The sequence below is a fragment of the Ambystoma mexicanum genome, chromosome 8 (assembly GCF_040938575.1).
Source record: "Ambystoma mexicanum isolate Mex_15411 chromosome 8, UKY_AmexF1_1, whole genome shotgun sequence".
Lineage (NCBI taxonomy): Eukaryota > Metazoa > Chordata > Amphibia > Caudata > Ambystomatidae > Ambystoma > Ambystoma mexicanum.
In genome coordinates this window covers 1,013,727,081-1,013,748,478 of record NC_090929.1, presented here as the reverse complement: position 1 = coordinate 1,013,748,478, position 21,398 = coordinate 1,013,727,081, and the positions used below count along the sequence as shown (strand labels likewise).

The 21,398-nt window shown below is 47.4% G+C and overlaps 1 protein-coding gene across 1 annotated transcript in view; it reads left to right on the top strand.

Annotated features, from left to right (window-relative positions):
• Positions 1-21,398, top strand: part of LDLRAD2 (low density lipoprotein receptor class A domain containing 2) — a 405,458-nt gene that overhangs the window by 318,643 nt on the left and 65,417 nt on the right. The window contains exon 4 of the mRNA XM_069610949.1: positions 2,765-2,917. Within this exon, the coding sequence (XP_069467050.1) occupies positions 2,765-2,917 (153 nt within the window). The remainder of the gene's footprint in view (positions 1-2,764; positions 2,918-21,398) is intronic.

Below are 21,398 nucleotides of genomic sequence, written 5' to 3'. Positions count from 1 at the left end.
CTTCAATAAAAAATTGAAAGCCGTCGAAGGGTCGCATTTGATATGGATGGCTTTGACGTCGAAGGTGTCGGCACCGAAACCTTTGAGGAAGAGGGAGCCAGGCGCTTTGACTTTTCTCCAGACGAAAACTGGGTCAACGCCTCTCAAGGAAGATCCTCCAGAACACAACACGGGCAGTTGGGCGCATAAGGGGTAGCAATTGACGACTCCCTGTCAGCCTTCTGAGCTGCGATGGAGTCTGAAGCTTTCTTTGGCTCTTTCAAGGGGCTAGTAGGAGCCGCCTTCGAAAACACCTCCAACATTTGGAGACTAAACTCCTCCCACTCTGCTTTTGAAACAGATGTGAGTAAACCTTACCTTCTTCCTGTCAGGCGAGGATTCAGACGATGAAAAGCGATGGCGTCTCTTCTTTGATTTTCATCGAGGCAACTATGATGAAGAACGGTGAGTGTCGCTCCTAGATCTCGAGCGCTTTGATTGTTTTGAGCGCTCTTTAAGTCTTTGCAGAGACACACCTCTAAGACCTCCTTTTGGAAAGAGAAGACATGGGAGATTTAGAAGCCAACTGGCCTAAGACAAGTTTGACATTCCTCTCTTTTGCAGCCTTGATGCTCATGAATTTACACAACCCACAATCGTCGACCCTATGCTCCGTACCAAGACAACAGAGGCAAATTCTGCACGGATCTGTGATCAACATTTTAAAATCACAGTCCGCACACCTCTTAAATTTGAGTTGACATTCTCGAAGATGGGTAGAATGCAGAAGAAAATGTGCTGAGGTGATCGAACCGTTCGAAGCGTGCTGTGCATGTGGAAAAACGAGACTGAGGCAACGGGCGCAGTGCGTGCTATTTATACCAGCCTCTATGTCATGGCCAATGCGGAAGCCGCCAAGGGATCATCAGTCGATGACGCACAGCGACCTCTGCTGTCGAAAAATGTGCAAAGCTGCAGGCAGGATATTGGGTATATCAAAGATGAGGAATCGGTGAGAGGACATGACCCATTAGAAAGGTATCTTCTATGCGAACTATGCCAATGACACCCCGATATTGTGATCACGGGAAGGACACTGTGCTTATTAATAACATTTATGCTGACATCCAAAGCTGTATGGCACACAGCCATCTTGCGCTGAATGATGCTAAAACCGAACTGCTGATTACTGGACATCTATTTGTTTAAAGAAATTCGGAGAGGAGTATCAGAGCCTTGAAATTGCTTGCATTGATATCAAGGTTGCCATCGAGGCTAAAACCCATGGAGTCTATTTATACTCCAATCTTTCTATGAGGCCACATATTAATAGCATAGTGTCCAGTTGTGCCTACTATCTTAAGCTGCTACAACAGCCCTGTCTAAAGATAGCTGTTGCATCATTTCAAAAGCTGTTATCTTCTCCAAGATGCTTTACTGTGGCCGTCTTCTGGTGGGCACTCCTTTAGATAAGCTTGCAAAGCTTCAGACAGCCCAGAATGGGGCTGTGTATGTCATCTACAATCTTCCACGCAAGAAAGATGTTTCAAGTGTGCACTGCAAACTTCTTTGGCTCCAAGTGGCGTCAATGATTATATTCCGATTGCTCAAGATTACCCATAAATGTATTCATGGAGTAGTTCCAGCTTATTTTAAGGAGATAATTGATTGGCTGCCTGTCCACAGAGCATTGCGCTCCAACAATACATGCCAATTCAGCCAACAAGATATCGTCTAGAGCGAGCTGGTAAACTTATCTTCGACCTCATGGCACCAATGTTTTGTAATTCACTTCCACCTGATTTGAGACAAATCAAAGCCATTTTGCCTTTCAAACGTGCCCTTAAAACGTACCTTTTTAAGTGATTGATTCTTCGTCTGCTTCCTGGATTTTGTTCTTCTTGATTTGATGTATTTGATACCTTTTTTATGTGTGACCTTTTCAGTTTGTACAGTTAGTTCTGTGTTGTCTTGATGTTAAATGTTAGGTACCCTGGTGCCTATGGGTTTGCTGGTGCTTTGTAAATGAATAAAATCAATAAAGCAAGGGCCTCAACGAGAGCTCAGGGCTGTTACTGCCCATGTACGCCCCTGAAAGTGGAGGTGATATCTATTTGTACCATGGAGTTTCATCTGTACTGCAAATACTGTTCATGTTTTATTTTTGAAGGGAAATGAGCTCTTGTGTATTGTGTGTGTTGAATTTCCCTACAAAAACTACAAACAAAGGTAGTCGGACAGGGAAATAGTAAAGGGACAGTGTTCCTTTACTAATTCCATGAATGGGATGACTATTGCCCAGTGGTGATCAGGTAATGTGGAGGTCTGAGAAGGGGGGTGAGAGGGGAGGTAGGATGTTGGGATGCAGGAATTTGTGGGCGACAGGGGTGTGGATGGTATGTGCCCCCCCAACCCCCGAGTTAGAGTGGGCCTGGAATTGTGAAAAAAGAATGGCAGAACCACAGGGGAGGTGTTCAGTGGCAGAGAGAACACCGACAGTCACTATTTGATTAAGCCTGCAAGCCTCTCGTATGAGAATGTTGAAAGATACTAGATGGAAAAAGAACATTGATCTAGATTATGCGAGCATGTGGTAAAAGCTACAAAGTGATCCTACTGCAGATATTATACTGCCAAGGATCATGCGATAATGGGGGAGAAGAGCATTGATTGCGAAGGACAGCATGGTAGAGCAGTAACAGTCCAGTCTGCAGATGACCGTCCCAGTGAAATATACAATGAATACAACTCAAATGGTTCCTTTTTTCTCATCCCCCAAATTCAGGTGTTTCGACATCATCAGCACCCGCACATGCTGTAGGCACCAGCGCACGTCCAAATGCAAGAGTGCTACCATCAGACAGCCTGTCTCGTGCAACAACGTGGAATGTGCAACCATATTCACCAGATAACATCATTCAACATGGATCAGGAGCAGGTAGACGACCACTCCTTCTCTGGTAGTGATTTGGTATCATTTGATGCAGGCAAACAGTTCTCATCTCGTCTCTTATGTGCGATTGTAGGATTTGTATTTGGCTCTCAAAAAGACACCTACATTTGTTTCAACTTGATACCAGAACCTTTTAAACCCTATTATTTGCAACTGTAAACTGTGACATCACATTTGTAATAGGATGTTCTACATTTGACTTTGATTGTGACACTCGCGTGAAGCATCCCACAGTATTCGTAAGCAAGGGGGTGATGGGGGGATCACCTCAGCATACCAGTTTGTAACATGCCCTACCATTAAGTAAGATTTGAGTTGACATTTTCTGTGATTTAGCGGTGTGCTACAAAATCTGTTCCCACATCTCACCATGTTTCTCCAAGAACAATTCCTCTCCCTATTACACTGCTATTATCCTACAGTGGTGCATTTCACCCATCACCTATTAGTCTGACACCACTCACCCATCCACTACTGTTTGTAAAAGACTCTTACCTCTTTGCCATCTTCTCCACTTTCTTCAAAGTCACATAAACAGTAGAATTCCTTCTCCCACTGTGGTTTATCTAGGCATTTCCCTCAACCCATATCCTTATAGATAGGAATGCTTCTTAGATTGGGCATAGACCAAGTAACTAAGATTCAGTGATTCTGTGAGTTTCAACGATGCGGCTTGACGGTCACGATTACACAGATAGGTCCTATCCTTGTGCGGAGCTGAGCAGAGCAAGGAGAGAGGTTAGGTGGCTGCTGCGTTGCTGAGCTACTATACCACTGCTCCAAGAGCTGCCCTAAGAGCGCTGCCTCGTGAGGGGCTGCCCCACGGAGAGGTCAGGAGGCTGTGCTGCTGAGCTGCTGTAAGAGTCCATAGAGCAGCCCCATGAGCACCACAGGGGGCGGCTTTATGGCTTTATAACAGCGGAGGCACAGCTGCAAAGTGCTACTGGCAAAAAGAAAGGTAAGCATGCTTGTCAGAACTGCATTTTTCGGTCAGCATGCTCAGAGCTACTTGTTATTGTCCTGGCTGCTTAGCTGGTTGCATACCTTTCCTTCCTTATTTGGTGGCGTAAAGTGGGTGATCGTGAGGGGTAACAAATAATCAAGACCCCAGTTGAGACTGGACGGAGAGCCTGTTGTGCCTGCGCAGGTGAGTGCATGTGTTAAAACTCCATTTTTGTTTCTGTTCCCCCCGCCTTCCCCTCATGAGTTAAATTTGTCCCTCTAGCCCTGTAACCTCTCAGTCCTCAAATGTAAGCATGGTGTGCACACCCATGCACATGGACCAGGGAAAGGCTGGATCTGGCCCAGGAACAGACTCATGTTGCCGCGTGAATCAAGGAACAATAATAATCACAAGAGCTCTGTAAGTAAGCCAAGGGCATCAGAGTGGAGGACTGTCCATATGAAGCTTATTGAAGGAAGGGTATTGGATGCAAATGCAGAGAAGCACTCGGACAGATTAGAAAAAGACTCTGTGGATCTAGGGGAGGGGGCTAGCCGGCAGATAGAGCAGGAAATGCAGTCCCCAAGCCCGCTGCAAAGAAACAACAAAATAAATGGCACTGAGTGGTCTCGGGAGAGGGATATGAACGATTGCACTAAGGAGCAAGTGAGAGATGCAGGGCTGATAAGCCCAGTACAGAGCTCACTGGAAAGCAACCTCCCCAGGAGTGACACAGCGGAAAGGGGGTGGGAATAGGCTAATCCCTAACCCTGAAGATTCTGAAGAAAACCCCCAGAACCAAACCCCAAAGGAGGCGCGGGATTACCCGAAAAACTCGAGACTTGCAGCAAAACTTGCAGTGGACCTATCGCTTTTGACGGACAAAATAAACATGCAAAGGCGATTGAGTATCACTATGATAAAAGAGAAGCTTGATGCCCTGAGAGAAGAGCAAAGCCCCTTCAGGGCAGCCACCCCTACGGAACCACAGGAAAGCGTCCACTTAGGCGATTCCCAGGGAGAGGTTTGGTATCCCGCGCTGGTAGTGGAATCTATAGTGGATAAAGTCCCCCAGAGCAAAATGACAAATTGCAGAAGTGTGCCTGTGAGGGGTCAAACCCCATTGCAATCATCATTGGTAGGTGAAAGTATTGAGGAGGAGGATGGTTTCCAGGTGTTCCCAGCTAGAAGACGTGGTTCATCTTCCTCGGACTGCAGTATGCTGAATAACTACAGTGAGGCTAGGAGAGGTCACCGGAAAGGGGGCACACAGTAGTAAAGACAAGATAGCCAACATACAAAACACATTGATGGCCTCATTGGCCATATCCCTATCTCAATTTTGTAAATTATATGAGACAATAAATACGACCACACAAGACCAAGGAAGCCTCATGTCTACGATGCAGCAAAATCTGATAAACTTAGATCCTTTCACAAAAAAGTTAGAACAAAGGCTTGACATTGAGGCTGAAACCTCTAATCAGTGGCAGCAAAGGCTTTGTGATTTAGCCAGAAGGGAGATGGCCGATAAATCCTCATTAATGGAGGCCATCATTGAGGATGGAAAATGAATGAGGGCCCACTGGAAGTCAACCCAATATCTGGCCCAAGATCTGCAGGATGCCTCCCCCGGTCAATCCACTGACAGAGAACAGGCCTGCCTTGAAGGTCATCAAGGAGAATGGAAACACTACGATTGACTGTACAAAAGCACCTTGCCTAGAGTTGACCAAGGCAAACATATTTTCAATATTTAATCCTTCGTCCTTTGCAGAGGGGGAAGTCCCTGGCCGGAAAAGAAAAAGCAATGCTCGAAAAGAGAAAAAAAACGAAAAATCTATAACAGGCACCGAAAAGAAAGAGGAACGGTTCAAGAGCATTCTTACGGAACATACAAGTCCCGCCCCAAAGAGACCTCCCACGTCCTACTAAAAGACCCTGCATTGAACTAGTGATGCCAAAAGATACGTCTCCTCGAGAGGACCCAGATGAGAACCGTCTGGACCAAAGTCTGCAATCGAGGGCAGGTGAAACTACCTCTCAGTCAGATACCTGTCTTAGTGAACATCTGGAAATTATGGATAATGAGGAATACGACCAGTGGGACAATATGAGTGATTCTGTCTGGTGGGAAATTGAGAAGCAGAAAGCTTTAATATCACAAAACCCGGAAACAAAATTCCAGCCGTGAGACCCACACAATCACTATCGGCCTACAATTTCCAAACCTTGAAAAAAGAAAGGCTGCAGAATTGAAGAGATATTCAGCTCCTACAGCTCTAAGACCAAACCCGAAGGGAGGCAAGATTCTAATAGCATCGACAGACCGCGGAAGAATCCTTTGCAGGAATAGCGCTGATACTCCCAAAGAAGAACACAGGAGATCGTGAAAATATCCCTGGAAAGAATTATAGAAGATCGGAAAGCTCCACTTCTGAACAGGGGAAATGTGATGAAGCTCCTCCAGTGCATCCCAGCACTTAGATTTATAACAACAGACGATATAATAGTGATTGAATTTGTATCGGAGGACTGAGGAGACTCTGTAATCCTTCATCTTGAATCCCACCTTGTTAAGGAAGCATTGCTGGAACAGAGTGAAAAGCTGTTACAAATGGGGTACGATTTGAGTGAATGCAGTGCGGAGTGTACTCGTAATAATTAAGTTAAGGAAGGGGCACTTCAGCCAACCTCTATCATAGGTAGGAAAAAGTCGGAAGGCAAAAGGGAGGCGGATCTGCCAGCACTAACCACATGTGACCATAAGAAAGAAACGAGATCCTTGGGGAACTTTACGATCAGGGACAATAGACTTATATACTTATATATATTCAGAAGATCGGTAACAGGCTCCCTGTCAATACTGTAACAAACCAGTCTGATTTGAGATGGCTAGCGGGGGCGTTTGCAAGACCTGCTGGAGAATAGACTGTCAAGGAAGAACCTGCAGAATATTTGAGAGTGGGATCATCTAACACCCAGGGCTTTGAATTTTTGTTTAGAGAAAGGGAAGGTCTTGAGGGATTATGACATTCTATGTCTCCAGGAGACATGGCTCCGGGACAAGTCGGGTTGTGACGATTATCAAATCTTCCTGAACCCGCCTCTTAAAGGAACTCTAGGCCATTTGCCTCTTTACTCTAATCAAAGTAGAACAGGGATTTGAGGTCCATCATCACCTCACACCTAACCCATATGTCCAAATCTTATCGATAGACAGGCACCATTTAAAAGGAACAGCCAATTTCCTTCTGATAAATGTTTTTAAGGGAGTGAAGGGACTGCAAGCGAATAAGTTGGTGGATCTTATTATGAAAAAGGTTGATGAGGCTCTAATAGATTGGAACCATCCTGAAGTTTTGATCTGTGGCAACTTCAATCTATGGCTATTATCCAAAGAGGGGCGGCCATTGCGGCTGGAGATTCTTAATGGGATTGCACGCAGATGGGCCTAGGAAGTGAAAATATGGGAATTGTAGCTGCTAAATGGACAAACTGAGGGTGACTGCCCGGGTGCCCCCACTTGGAGAAATGGATAACAGACAGCTTGTCTGGACTACTGTTTCATGTCATCTAACCTGGGTGGGAGGGTCACTAAGTTTGAGATAGCCCCCCTTCCACAGAGTGACTATGACCTGCTATCCTTCACCGTGCGGGTGTCTCTAGATCAGCACAAGCATAAGGTTATGCCTCGGGTCGAGCTAAATGGGGGGATGAATAGAGTGAAAATCCCGGAAAATAAAATGTGCCTGTTACCATCTTGGCTGGACCAGGGCATTGCTAGAGATTGCAGGTTGATGGAGTATGATTGGATCCTTTGTGGGTTCAAACAGAGGGAAGTTAGAGGGGACAAAAGCCATCAGACCCCCAAACACGCCTATAGTATCGACCTGGTAAGAGCCCGCAAGGCATGTAGGGCATAGGTGAGGAAATTAAGACGAACAAATGCAATAGATTGGGAAGATCTAGTTAAGAAACGTTGACAGGCCTTTAAGAACTGGGTCAAGGCACATAGAGCTGTGCTGGCCCAGAATGATGCAGAGTTGATGCTGCACGCAGTTTGTGGGAAGAACTCACGCAATATGAGGGAGCTCATTAACAATGGAGGAAACTCCAGGAAAGACCATCTGTTGGGTGGTGTTACTGAGGAGGGCTAGGTAGGCCACTACTCTAAGTTGTTTGCGGGAGCTGACACCCAGCTTCCGACCCAAAACGCTTGAGGGACTAAGGGCTGGAGCTTCGAATTTGATATAACTGATGCACGATACATGATTATGCAGCTTAGCTTTTCTCAGGCGGCTGGGCCAGAAGGTGTGTCCAATGGTGTCCAAAAGAGCAATCCTGAAGCTTGGGTGAAGTTTTTGGTGTCCCTGTTTACCCAGGTGATGTTGAATAGACAGGTGCCTGAATCATGGTGAGAAGCCTGGGTCGTCCCAGTGTTCAAGAAGGGCGACAGGGCTGACCCAAAAAACTATCGCCCTGTCATCCGCCTTGACTCACTTGTCAAGATTTTTGCCTCAGTGTTTCTTTGAGATCTGAACGCTTGGGCGACCAGGTCGGGAATACTTGATCCTAGACAGACAAGCTTCATAAGGGGTGTAGGGACATCTAGAAATCTACTTATCCTTAACCTATTGAAGCAGAGGTCGATTAAAAATAAATCCACAGTCTATATGGCCTTTTTAGACCTTCATTAGGCTTTTGACAGAGTCGAACGGAATAGTCTGGGTAAAATTGAAAAATTGGAACTGTCCTGATGACATCTTGGAAGCCATGCAGGCACTATACACAGGAACACCAATACAGATTAGATTGGGGGAAAGGGGATTGATGTCTAGGAAAATCAAGACTTTCTGAGGGCTGAAACAGGGCTGGGCCATCTCCCCTTTACTATTTAGCCTGTATCTATTGGAGCATTTCCACCTAAGCTGAACGACTGTTAGCTCGCATGGTTACATATGATATGATATAGCATTTATAATGCGCCTATGCACAAGTGTTCCAAGGCGCAACGAGGTAGGAGAGGGGAACAGAGAGAAGACAGAGACAACGATCTTGCTAGGTCAGGTGACATTGAGATTGTGCAATTGCAGGGGAGGGGGAAGGGGAACAGTGTGAGGGGGAAAGGGGTGAAGTGCAGTACATAGGATAAAAGTAATAAATAAATAAAAACAATAAACAAGAACAATAAATAAGAAGTGCGGCCAGCTGGTGGCAGGTGCAAAGGTAAGTGCCGACATCAGGTGTTGTGGCTGTAGGGACACAGAAACAGCCCCAGAGTGCAAGAGTTGCCAGGGGGGCAGTGCAGGTGTGCAACTGGCGGGAAGGGGACCTGTGCCCGAGAGCAGAGGGTAGCCAGGTGACCAGGACAGTTTCAGTTTCAGCCTGGCATTCAGCAGGAGAGAGGAGAGAAAGCAGAAGCAAAGAGGAAGGTCTTTAGGTGTTTCCGCAACCGGAGATGGTTCTCCTCAATTTTCAGAGAGGCAGGAAGGCTGTTCCAGAAGGAGGCCCCTGTCGAAGAAAGAGATCTACCACCAACTCATTGCTTGGAGAAGCGACTGACCCTGAGGGAGTTGGAGGCGGATGAGCGAAGAGCTCGGAAAGGAAGATATTTCGGAAGAGAGAGTTGAAGGTATTGAGGCCCCAGGCCCCAGAAGGCCCTGTGGACAATGCAGAGGGTTTTGAACTTAATCCTCGCAGCCACTAGGAGCCAGTGCAGAGATTTCAGTCCTGGAGAGATACGATCCCTGGGCTTGAGGCCAAGGACAAGTCTTGCAGTCCTGTTTTGGATGAGTTGCAGGGGGCGGAGAATAGAGGCAGGCAGATTTAAAAAGAGGCTGTTGCAGTAGTTCAGCCTACAGAGAAGCAGAGCTCTGGAGACAGTGGGCTTCTGGGGGAAGGAGAGGAAAGGAAGAATAGCTCTGAGGAGGTGCAGCTGGTAGTGTGACTTCTTAGAGATGTCAGAGATGGCAGAAGAGAAGGAGAGTGTGGAGTCGAAGATGACCCCAAAGCTTTTAGCCTCACAGGTGGCAGCAGGAAGAGGGCCAAGAGAGGCCAGCCAGAGAGTGGCAGGAAAGGAGGGAGCGGGTGTGTCAATGAGTAGAATCTCAGTCTTGCTGGCATTTAGGCAGAGGTCATTGGCGGCACACCACTCCTGGATACCAGACAGACAGTCAGAGATGAGAGAAGGAGAAGAGGTGGCTGAAGGGAGCCTGAAAATGAGCACAGTGTCCTCCGCATAGCACTGAAAGTTGGGGCAGCGAGCAGCAATTTGGTAGGCAAGAAGTGCCCAGTATTGGTTGAACAACTGGGGAGAGAGGTTAGACCCCTGGGGAACACCACAGGTAGAGATGGAGTTGAGGAAGGACCCAAGTTGGACATGGGAGGGTCGATCGTAGAGGAAAGAAGTCAGCCAAGCCAGGGCCTGATCAGTGGTACCCAGGTTATCATGGACACGGTTGAGCAGGATGGCATGGCTGACCGTGTCAAAGGCAGAAGAGTGATCAAGTAAGATGAGGACACAGGAGGTATTGGAATCAAGGCTGGAGAGCAGGTCTTCACGGATGTTCAGGAGAGCAGTTTACGTACTTCTGGCAGCTCTGAAGCCAGACTGATGGTCATGAAGACAACCGACAGATTCAGTGTGGAGATTAAGCTGGGAGAGTGCCAGCTTTTCCAGTAGTTTGCCCGGGAAATAATGGAGATTGGGCAATAGTTTGCCAGGCAGGATGGGTCAGCAGAAGGTTTCTTAAGAAGAGGGTCCACTAGGGAGTGCTTTAGGGGGGAAGGGAAGACTCCAGTGGCGAAGGAGTGGTTGCAGAAGTCGGCCAAAGCAGGAACCAGGGTGTCAATATGGTACTTGATGGTTGTGGAGGAACAGGGGTGAACCTGTTTGGATGAGACTTTCATAGATCGGACTTGTCTAGAAACCTTGTCTGGGGAGAACAGGGGAAAGGCAGAGAAGGGGGAGGAGAGATGGCCGAAGAAGGGCCAGAGGAAGAGCAGGGAATCGGGAAGGAGGGGGAGAGGAAGAGAGAGAGGACAGGATGTCCTGAGTTTCAGAGATGAAATGAGAAGCCAGAATTGTGCAGAGGGCCTGGGGGTGAGGGGGCAGGAGAGGTAGAGACTGCAGCAGGATTGGCCAGTTCCTTGCAGATTTTAAAGAGTTTGGCCGAATTGTTAGATGCCGCAGGGACGCAGGCTTGGATGTGAGCTCTCTTCTTGGGCAGACAGAGAGCCAGTATTGCCTTTGGAGCAGGCGGCAGGCCAGTTTGTCAGAGGATATACCAGAAGCATGCCACTTCCACTCAACCACCCTGCACTTACGTTTGAGGGTGACGAGGTCAGAGTCGTATCAGGCATTGCACTTGGCTTTGGGCTTCAGGCGGATCCTTATGACAGGGGCAAGAACATCAAGAGTATCCGATATAACAGAGTGGAGCATGGAAAGGGCTGTGTCAGGGTTAGAGCCAGCCAACAGGGGATTAGGGGTTGAGAAAGTGGCGGTGAAAACCTCAACTGACACACGCTTCATTGGTCGGATAACTGAGAAGGTGGGTGGCAGTGCTGGAGGTGGGTTAGCCTGAGGGCTGGAGAGGGTGAGCTGGTAGGAAAGGAGGAAGTGATCACTCCAAGAGAGAGGAGTGGTGAGAGGGATAGTAAGGGGATGGTCTGAAGAGATCAGAACATCCAGAGTGTGCCCTGCAGAGTGAGTCGGGTCAGAGAGGAGAATAGAGAGTGAGAGAGAGTCGCAGAGGTTGCAAAAGAGTACAGAGGAAGGACGGGAAGCATGCAGCTGAATGTTAAAGTCTCCAAGAAGGAGGAGTTGAGTGGTTGAGACCAGGAGGGAGGAGGAGAGGTCAGCCCACTCAGAGAGGAAGGAGGAGATCTGACCATGTGGCCAATAGATGGTTGCCACAGAAAGGGAATGGCCAGGAGAGAGAGAGAGCCTGTAGACGAGGCAATGAAAAGGGGAGTAGGCCTGCATAGGAATGACAGAGGCAGGGATCCACTCAGGGAAGATCAGGGCTACACCCCCTCCAGAACAGTTGGCTCTGGGCTCGAAGAGGATATTGTAGCCATCAGGGAGGAGAGTGTCAAAGCTCGTGACAGAGCTGGCAGTGAACCATGTTTCGGTGAGACCAAGTGTCAAGGAGTTCCCCCCCCTTCTCACCTGGGTCTGATGTTTGCCGGTGACTTCGATCGCTGCCTTCTTGCGAACGCTCCTGGTCTTGAACAGCGCTGCTCGAGATTCGTCTGGTTCCAGGTTGCGTTTAGTTCCAGGATCACGGAGTCCAGGAATCCGGGAGACTGGAAAAGGCTAGAAAAGCTCAGAACCAGGAAAGGGGAATAATAGCACAGGGACAAGGGAAACAATACCGCGAGCCACGAACACACGTCTGGGCTACTCTGCAATAGCATTGAGACGCGCGGAGCCGCGGAAGGCGTGATCTATAAATAGACCACTCCGTGTTCAGCGCATGGAGCGAGCAAGGGCTTCAGCTCTGGACGGCCATGTTGGAAGTAGTACGGAATGCAAGCCCCGTTGAGACAAGGACCAGAAGGTCCAAAAGTGGCGTGATCTGAAGTTCATGGCAGCATGCCTCCTCCGAAGGCCTTTCCCTCCAGGTTTGCCCGGGTGTATTAGGTGAAATCTTCTGAGCAACCAAGGAGCCTTGATATTTGAAATAGGTTCCCAGGTCCTTTCGCTAGGAGGATATCCTTTCCACTCCACTAGATATTGAAGATGGCCCCGCTTATACCTGGAGTCACAAATCCGGGACACCTCATATTCCAGTTAGTTGTCAACCAGTAGAGGAGGTGGTCTACTGGGATTTCGAGCGGACTGGATGTTGGGTTTCAATAGGGATGTGTGAAAGACTGGATGAATTCTTTTCCAGGAGTCAGATAGCTTGATTCGATATGAGACAGGATTGATAATCTCCTTGATGGGAAATGGACCATAGTAGCGGGGAGCCAGCTTGTTTGGTCGTAAGTGTCGGGGGAATAGTTTTGATGACAACCACACTCGGTCACCGACCGTATAGGACGGACCTGGTCTTCTCTTGGAATCTGCATACCTCTTGGTCTGTAATCTTGCTTTCTCTAAGTGTTCTTTAGCCTCCCGGTGAATGTTGATAAGAGTTTCGATCCAGGAGTCAACAGTAGGTACTGGTGTAGGGTCAGGAAGAACCGAAGGTAAGACCGATGGATGGAACCCCTGACTACAATAAAAGGGGCTGGTCTGTAGCGCTGAGTGTTCGGAGTTGTTGTAAGCGAATTCCGCAACGGGTATCAGGAGAGACCAGTCATCCTGAACCTTGGTAGCGAAACATCAGAGATATTGTTCCAGGGTCTGATTTGCACGTTCTGTGGCTCCGTTGGTTTGGGGGTGATATCCTGAAGAGAGGGCACGTTGGATTCCTAATACCCGACAGAGGTGTTTCCAGAATTGTGAAATGTATTGGGGACCCCGGTCAGATATGATCTTGAAAGGAAGCCCATGTAGTCGGAATATGTGTTCCAGAAATATTCCAGCTAGGTCTGAAGAGGAGGGTAGTTTCATCAGTGGCGCAAAATGGGCCATATGGGTAAACAAATCTATGGTGACCATGATGGTAGTATATCCTCGGGAAGGTGGTAACTCCACTATGAAGTCTGTAGCGATGATTTCTCATGGTTTAGAGGGTAGAGTGGGATGCAGAAGAAGACCCGCCGGTCTCTTGTTATCATGTTTATTTTGGGCACAGGTTATACAAGTCTGGATGTATTGCTGAACGTCAGACTTCATTTTAGGCCACCAGAACTGTCTCTGTATAAGACGGAGTGTGTTGTTGATACCTCAGTGCCCGGAATGGAGTGTGTCATGACAAAGGTTTATTATCTTTTGCTGTAGCTTCCGTGTAGGAATGAATAGTGTGTTGTCCTTGAATAAGTAGCCTTCCTTGGCTCTTAATTTCCAGAGATTTCGTGTTGAAATGTCCTTCCATCATTCCGAGGATTGGGTTTGCGATCGGACTTCTTCCAGGAGATTAACTGCTTGGGCTACGAATATTGTGGGAGAGAACATTTTAGGAAATGCTTTATCTTCAGTGGTCACGTAGTCAGGACGGCGAGACAAGGCGTCAGCGATCTGGTTCTGTGATCCAGGGACATGGGTAATGTGGAACTGATAATGGGCAAAAAAGTAGGCCCAACGTGCATGACGATTGTTCCTGCACTCCAGTGACTGTAGAATCTGTAGGTTTCGATGATCAGTACGGACTTGGACAGGATGTCTGGCTCCTAGAAGTAGGTGTCGCCATTCAGTGAAAGCTTGGCGAATGGCTAAGAGTTCCTTTTCCGGGACGGAGTAGTGCGTTTCACTAGGAGTTAAGGTTCTTGACAGATAAGCAACGGGGTGTTCCAAATCGTCCTCCATCTTCTGCTTCAACACTGCTCCTATGGCGTAATTAGAGGCATCCGTTTCCACTAAAAAGGGTCGACTTGTATCGGGTTGAGCCAATATGGGAGCTTGTGTGAACTCAGTCTTTAAATGCTGGAAAGCAGTTTCTTGTAAAGTTGACCAGACAAATGGGGTGTCCTTCTTTAGCAGAGCCACTATGGGTTGTACAATCCCGGAAAAGGTGGCTATGAACTTCCGGTAGAAATTGGCTAGTCCTAGGAAGGATTGGATTTGTTTCACGGACGTGGGAGTAGGTCAGGCGAGAATGGCCTTTACTTTTGAAGGGTCCATGCCAATCCCCTCTGGACTAAGGATAAATCCCAGATAGTGCACAGAGGTAACGTGAAACAAACATTTTTCAGACTTGGCTAAAAGGTGATGTTCCCGGAGTCTTTGTAGAACTGCCTTGACATGTCCTTCATGCTTCTGAGGGTCCTTGGAAAAAATCAATATGTCGTCCAGATAGACAATGACAAAGAGAAACAACATATCAGAGAACACCCTATACATAAAACGTTGGAAAACTGCTGGGACATTGGCTAGTCCAAAGGGCATGACCAGGTACTCGTAGTGGCCAAAGGGTGTTCTAAAGGCGGTCTTCCACTCGTCTCCTTCCCGGATACGGATCAAATGGTGGGCACCCCTGAGATCCAATTTGGTGAATATTACGGCTCCTCTCACAGCTTCCAGGATATCCGAGATCAGGGGCAGTGTGTACCGATCCTTGAGTACATTGATTTAAGCCTCTATAGTCGAGGCAAGGTCTGAGTTCCTTGGTATCCTTCTTGGGAACGAAGAACAATGAAGCACCCGCTGGAGATTTTGAGGGTCTTATGGTGCCATTTTCAAGATTAGTGTCTAGGTATTCCCGAAGGGCCTTTTTCTCCGGTTCGGAAAGAATTGACATTCTGCCGAAAGGAATTACAGCTGAGGGATCAGTATCTATGTCACAGTCTTCGGGCCTGTGAGGGGGTAAGGCCTGGACTATGGCATTAGAGAATACATCAGCATAGGCCTCTGGAACTTGTAGGATATTGGAAACCATGAGTGGTGTTTCTTGGTCTCTTGGTGGTTCTTTAGGAGTTACCGAGGAGGGATCCAGGGACAGACAGTGGGACATACAGAACTCTGAGCCCAGGAATAATGATCCTGCTGTCCAATTGATATACGGATTGTGCTTTTGTAACCAGGGCATTCCCAAAACCATAGGGTAATGGGCTGACATAATGATGTCGAATGTAATCCGCTCTTGATGATGGTTTATGGAAAGTTGGATCTCTTTAGTCTGCAGGCTTATGGGCCCTGAAGAGAGTGGTCTTCCGTCTATTGCTTCCACCGGCTGCATGGTGTTTCGGGTCTCGTACAGAATATGATGACTAACCACCCAGTCTTGATCAATGAAAATTCCCATAGCTCTGCAGTCCACCAAGGCCAGAATGGGATAGGTCTTGTCTTTGGAGGGCGACAGGAAAGCCTGTAGTATCACCAAACTGTTTTGTCCAGGAGAATTCAAGGTTGGAATTGATGTGGAGCAAACATCTCTCTCCGAATCTCTGCTCCATTTAAGATCGGGAGCTGGCGTTTCCCGAACGCCGAGAAGGTGCCAGAGGACATTCCCTGACCAAATGTTTGTCTAAAGCACAATACATACACAAACCCGTATGGATCCTTCTCAATCTTTCTTGAGGCGATATGGGTCCACGAAAGGCTCCAATTTGCATGGGTTCAGGTTCTGGGGCTGGACTTGGGTTTGCGTCCAATCTGGCTGTGCTCTCAAAGGACGTCTTGGGTGGGTTTCCCTTGGATTTCTTTCTTTCAGCCTTCCTTTCCTGGATGCGAAAGGCTATTTGCAAGGCCAGGTCCATTAGTGCTTGGAATGAATTTGGTCTGGCCACCCTGGCCAGTTCATCCTTGATCTCTTCGTTTAGGCCTCTCCTGAACAGGGTAAAACTAGCCTCAGGGGACCAGTCTGCTTCCTTGGCCAATTGTTTAAATCTGGTCACATAAGTGAGCATATCTTGAGAGCCTTGTTGAAAGTCCAGCAAGCGTTCTTGGGCAGTATAGACCTGCTCTGAACAGTCAAACATGCCTTTAAGGGCCTGTATGAACCCATCGTAGTCGTCTAGGAGGGCATTGCCGGAGTTGGCAAGGGGTGTTGCCCAAGTTAAGGTGTTGCCGGAAAGGTGGGATATGATGAAACCCACCTTAGCCCTAGGAGTCGAAAAATAATAGGGCTTGAAGGTAAAGTGGACCAGGCATGAATCCAGGAATCCGCGGAGTGTTTTTGCCGAACCATCATACTTGTCAACAATACCGCCCAACAGGGCACCCTCCTTTGTAGCAGAATCCCGGGATAACACCAATTGTTTGAGCGTGGCGTTTTCCGCCTTAAGATTTTGAACCTCGGTTGATAGTTCTTGCATGCGTCACATTATGTCCTGCACGGCGGCTTACATCTCGTTTTTAGGTTCAGTCGGGTGGCGTCTCAAACGGTCAAGGAGTTCCCCCCTTCTCACCTGAGTCCGATGTTTGCGGGTGACTTCGATTGCTGCCTTCTTGCGAAATGCTCCTGGTCTTGAACAGCGCTGCTTGAGATTTGTCTGGTTCCAGGTTGCGTTTAGTTCCGGGATCACAGAGTCCAGGAATCCGGGAGACTAGAAAAGGCTAGAAAAGCTCGGAACCAGGAAAGGGGAAAGGAAAAGGAATGGGTAATAGCACTGGGACAAGGGAAACAATACCGCGAGCTACGAACACACGTCTGGGCTACTCTCCAATAGCATTGAGACGCGCGGAGCCGCGGAAGGCGTGGTCTATAAATAGACCACGCCGCGTTCAGCGCAAGGAGCGAGCAAGGGCGTCAGCTCTGGACGGCCATGTTGGAAGTAGTATGGAATGCAAGCCCCGTTGAGACAAGGACCAGGAGGTCCAAAAGGGGCGTGATCTGAAGTTCATGACACCAAGGACATCAAGGTCGAGTTCTTCCAGGAGACGGCAGATGTCAGAGGAGTGTTTTACAGAAGAGCTAGAGTTGAGAGTGGCAATATGGAAAAGGTTGCCATCCTTGAAAGACTTCCCGGGAGGGGTACAAATCAGAAGTACGCCCTGCAGAGGTGTAGAAAAAGCCAGAGGCGGGCAGAAGAGGAGGTGGGATAGGGCAAGGTAGCCAAGGGGGAGACAGCAGGGGGAGACAAGAAACCATGGTGGGAAGGGAGGGGACAGCAGGAGAGGAGAGGAAATTGATGAGGTGCGAGAAGCGTCTATCAAATTGGAGAAGGTTGGCATGAGGGTCTTGGACCAAAAATGTACCATTCAGGTAGACATTAATAATGACCTTAGAGGAGTGGAAGGGGGCCAGGAGGGCCTCCCACCGTGTGCCACCATTGATGGGAGAAGAAGAGAAAGGAAAAATCACAGAGACCATATGAAGAGTCCATAGTTCTGGCGCGGGAACGACAAAAAGGATGTTGGTGAGAGTTTGCCTCCAAGAAGCACTGGTATAGGTATCAGCGATAGGGAGGCCTGGGTTGGAGAACAGGATGTCCTTTTTAAACTTCTTCCTACCAGATTAAGTGAGAAGAGCAGGATAGTAGATAGAGAATCAGTTAGAAAAGATAGGAGCGACAGATTTCCATAGGGTAGGTAGGCAGGTACAGGAGAGAAGAGGAAAGCTGTGGGAGGAGGGGAGAAACACTAGGGAAGGACACAAGCAGAAGCAACAGAGAGAGATGAGAGAAGAGTAGACAATTGGACAAGACCAGAGGGGCTTAGATAATGGGAGAAAGTTCAGGAGATGAATGCTTAGCTAGGAGGCAAAACCTTGGGACTGTGCTACTTCACAATGCAATTTAAATAACAGAGGAAAATATGTCACGCTCACCTGGTCTCCACGGGGGCGTAGCACGTAGCCGCACGAATGATGTCTACACTGGTGTAGCACTGCTTGAATGATGATGTCCTCTCCCTTGTTATCACCCCAGGAGACTTTTGTCTGAAATGTCAAAACAAGAAATTAGCTATTGAGTGGGGGTGGCTAGGTCCCACCTCCTTTAACCTCCTGATGCCCAACTCCTCTTCGGTCTCACCTTAGAGTTTTGTGAGGTTGGCTCTCCGTCCTGCTTGTCTTTTTAGTATGGGCGCAGTAGCACAGTCTTTCCCCGGACCTAGGTACTTCACTGGTCCAGTGTGGCTGTCGCAGAGTCTGGAATATCTGGATTTAACAGGTAAGTCTCTATGCCAATGGATGCTTGGTTTAGGTTCTCAAAGTCTTTATTGCCCCAGATTTAAACGTGTTTTATCTTTTCTTTCAGGCCTGGTCTCGTGCACAATTTGGATGAAGAATTGACTCTTCCTAGGATGCTGAGCAGGTTCCCTTCAGGTGAGTATTAGCGCGAGTGAGTGGCGCTGAATGTCTGAATAACTGTTCGTTTTCGTGCGACTAAGCTGCTGTTTCTTTTCCTTCTGTGCAGGCGCGGCACGGGTCCAGGACGGAATGCAGACCCCGGGGTGAGTATTGGATGCCTGCACGGATGCCTTCTTCTCTGCAAGGACGGCGATCCGAAGATCAGCTGAAGGCGCGACCGATTGGATGAAAACTGCAGGTAAGGCCTTTGTTGCTGTACTAATTGCTGTTCTCTTCTCTTTCTTCTTTCAGGTACCGATAGATGGAAATCTCAGAGCTGGCGTGGCTGTACAAGTTTGAGGATTGAGCAGACACGGTGAGCGTTACGCTGCAGGAGTGCAGAATAATGTGAAGCGTGTTCTGCCTGCAGGGTGTGGCTTAAATAGCCTTGCAAGTAGTTCCAGGTAAAGTAGTCCCTTTACCACACCGTGCCTTTCAGGTAAAGTAGTCCCTCAGCCACACCCAGGGTATGCAGAAAGGCTCAGCCTCACTAGGCTGAATAAGTAGTCCCATGCAGTTCAATCCATCTTAAGAGCCTGGCACCAATGATGCCAGGACTCAGTCCAGGAGGTTCTGGGACACTCCTTTGGGGCTTGATGAGCCCTTATGGGTGTCAGTGACTGGGGTGGGCCCATCAGTTCCAGGTGTTTGGGAGCACTCATAATGACAAAATACACCTAAGTCCGAGAGTCCTGCTAGTGGGGGAAAAAAGGCCTAGGCTCTACAATTCAATTTTAGACACTCTCACAATGCAATTTAAATAAAAGAGAAAAACACACCTAAGTCCGAGAGTCCTGCAAGTGGGAAAAAAAGGCCTAGGCTGCTTCACAATTCAATTTTAGATACTTTCACAATGCAATTTAAGTAATGGAGGAAAACACACCTAAGTCTGAGAGTCTGCTATGTGGCCAGGTTGGTCAGAGTGAGGCTATATCCCTAACCCGGGCCTCTTCTACCTTACTTAGTTGCTGCTGGTTGACGGCTGGCCACTGGCTTCCCCTGCTGACACTTGTAGACACTAACTCGAGCCGCCTCAGAGGGAGCCACCCTTTGCCTTAGGGCCCTTAGCCACAGGGGCTGCCGGGTATGGGGCTGCCCCGGGAAGGTCGGAGATTAACAACAAGCCACCAATCAGGGGGGCGGGCAGGGAGGCAGGAGGAGAAGGCAATACTGAAATGGAGGCAGGGGAAGGAAGGAGAACAACGACAGGACTGGGAGCGCCAAGGAACAGATTAAATTTTAAATTTAAATTTTAGAAAAGAGGCCCAGGAGGTTCTTGGAAGGACTGTGCAGCACTCGCCTGCTCAAGCCAGCAATGGCGAGCGGTGAGCTCAGCGTGGAGGTAGGCTGCAAGCCTAAATCAACCGCCACCAATCAGGGGAGGAGGGCGGGCAGGGGGAAGGCAGATGATATAGTCTTCCTCGATCAAACAGCTGTACGCCTGCAGCGTAGAATGTTAACATTTAATGAGTACTTGGGTATGAATGGAATGAAAATTAATGTCCAAAAATCACAAGTCCTGATCATGTCATCTGCTAGAAGGAAAAAAAGGACATCCTTCACTTGGAAGGTTGAAGAATGCTGGTTAGAAGTAGTAGAAACATTTGTTTATTTAGGAGTTACAATAAACAAAAATATAATTGAAAGTGCCCAATTGGATTGGCTGAGAAATAAACTTAAAAACCTTACAAATCAGGGAATTGCCATCCGTAGGCGGTATGGGGCCTACTCCTTACATATTTTTAATTGTTAAAGGTTTCTCTATTAATACTTTGCTGTATCAGTTTGAAACCAATAAAACAGAAAAAAACTAAAAGTACCTACAACACCATGTCAAACTGAGCCTCAGGAGGAGGCATCTTCCCATAATGTTCTTTTTAAATCTTAAGACATACAGGTTTTACAAAAATAAAATAAGTTGGTCCTAATGGTTAATGATATATCTTCTGCATATTTTCCAGTGCAGATAAAGTTCCATCTATCCGATTTTCAACATTTTTGGTTCATTGTACTTGCTAGATGTATCCCCATTTTGTGAGCTGCTTTCAAGACACTCAAAAGGACGTGACATCATAAGAGGAGATGAAGTGCACTTGTGAGATCCATTATAGTAGCAGAGGGGAAAAGGTTGAATTTTATTTCACCTTATCTTACTGCAACATGTTACTTACCCACTAATCATACACCACCAATAGTAGCAGCACCAGAAGGAGTAGTTCTACTATTAATATAAATGATAGTACTACTGCTAACAGTAGTACCACTAGCACCAGTAATATTACTTGTACTACCAGTAGTAAGACGTTGAGTAACAATAGTAATACCAAAATACCAAACATACTTCATATAGAACTACTGCCAGTGGTACAAGTACTAGCAGTACTACCTCCAGTATTAGTCATATTAATAATGGCAATTCTAGTGGTTCTGGTAATACTACTTATAATGCTACTTCTTATGCCATTAATAGTACTAATAAAACTTCTTCTGCTAATACTATTGTTAATAGTAGTCATGATATTTGTAGAATCTTTCATACCACTACTACCAATAGTAGCAGTACTATTGCCATTATTATTGATAGAAATATTACAACAGACATAGATGTAGTGCTACCACCAGTGGTAGTACTACAGCCTGTGCTACCGATAGTAGTTTTTTTATTACTGGCATTGGT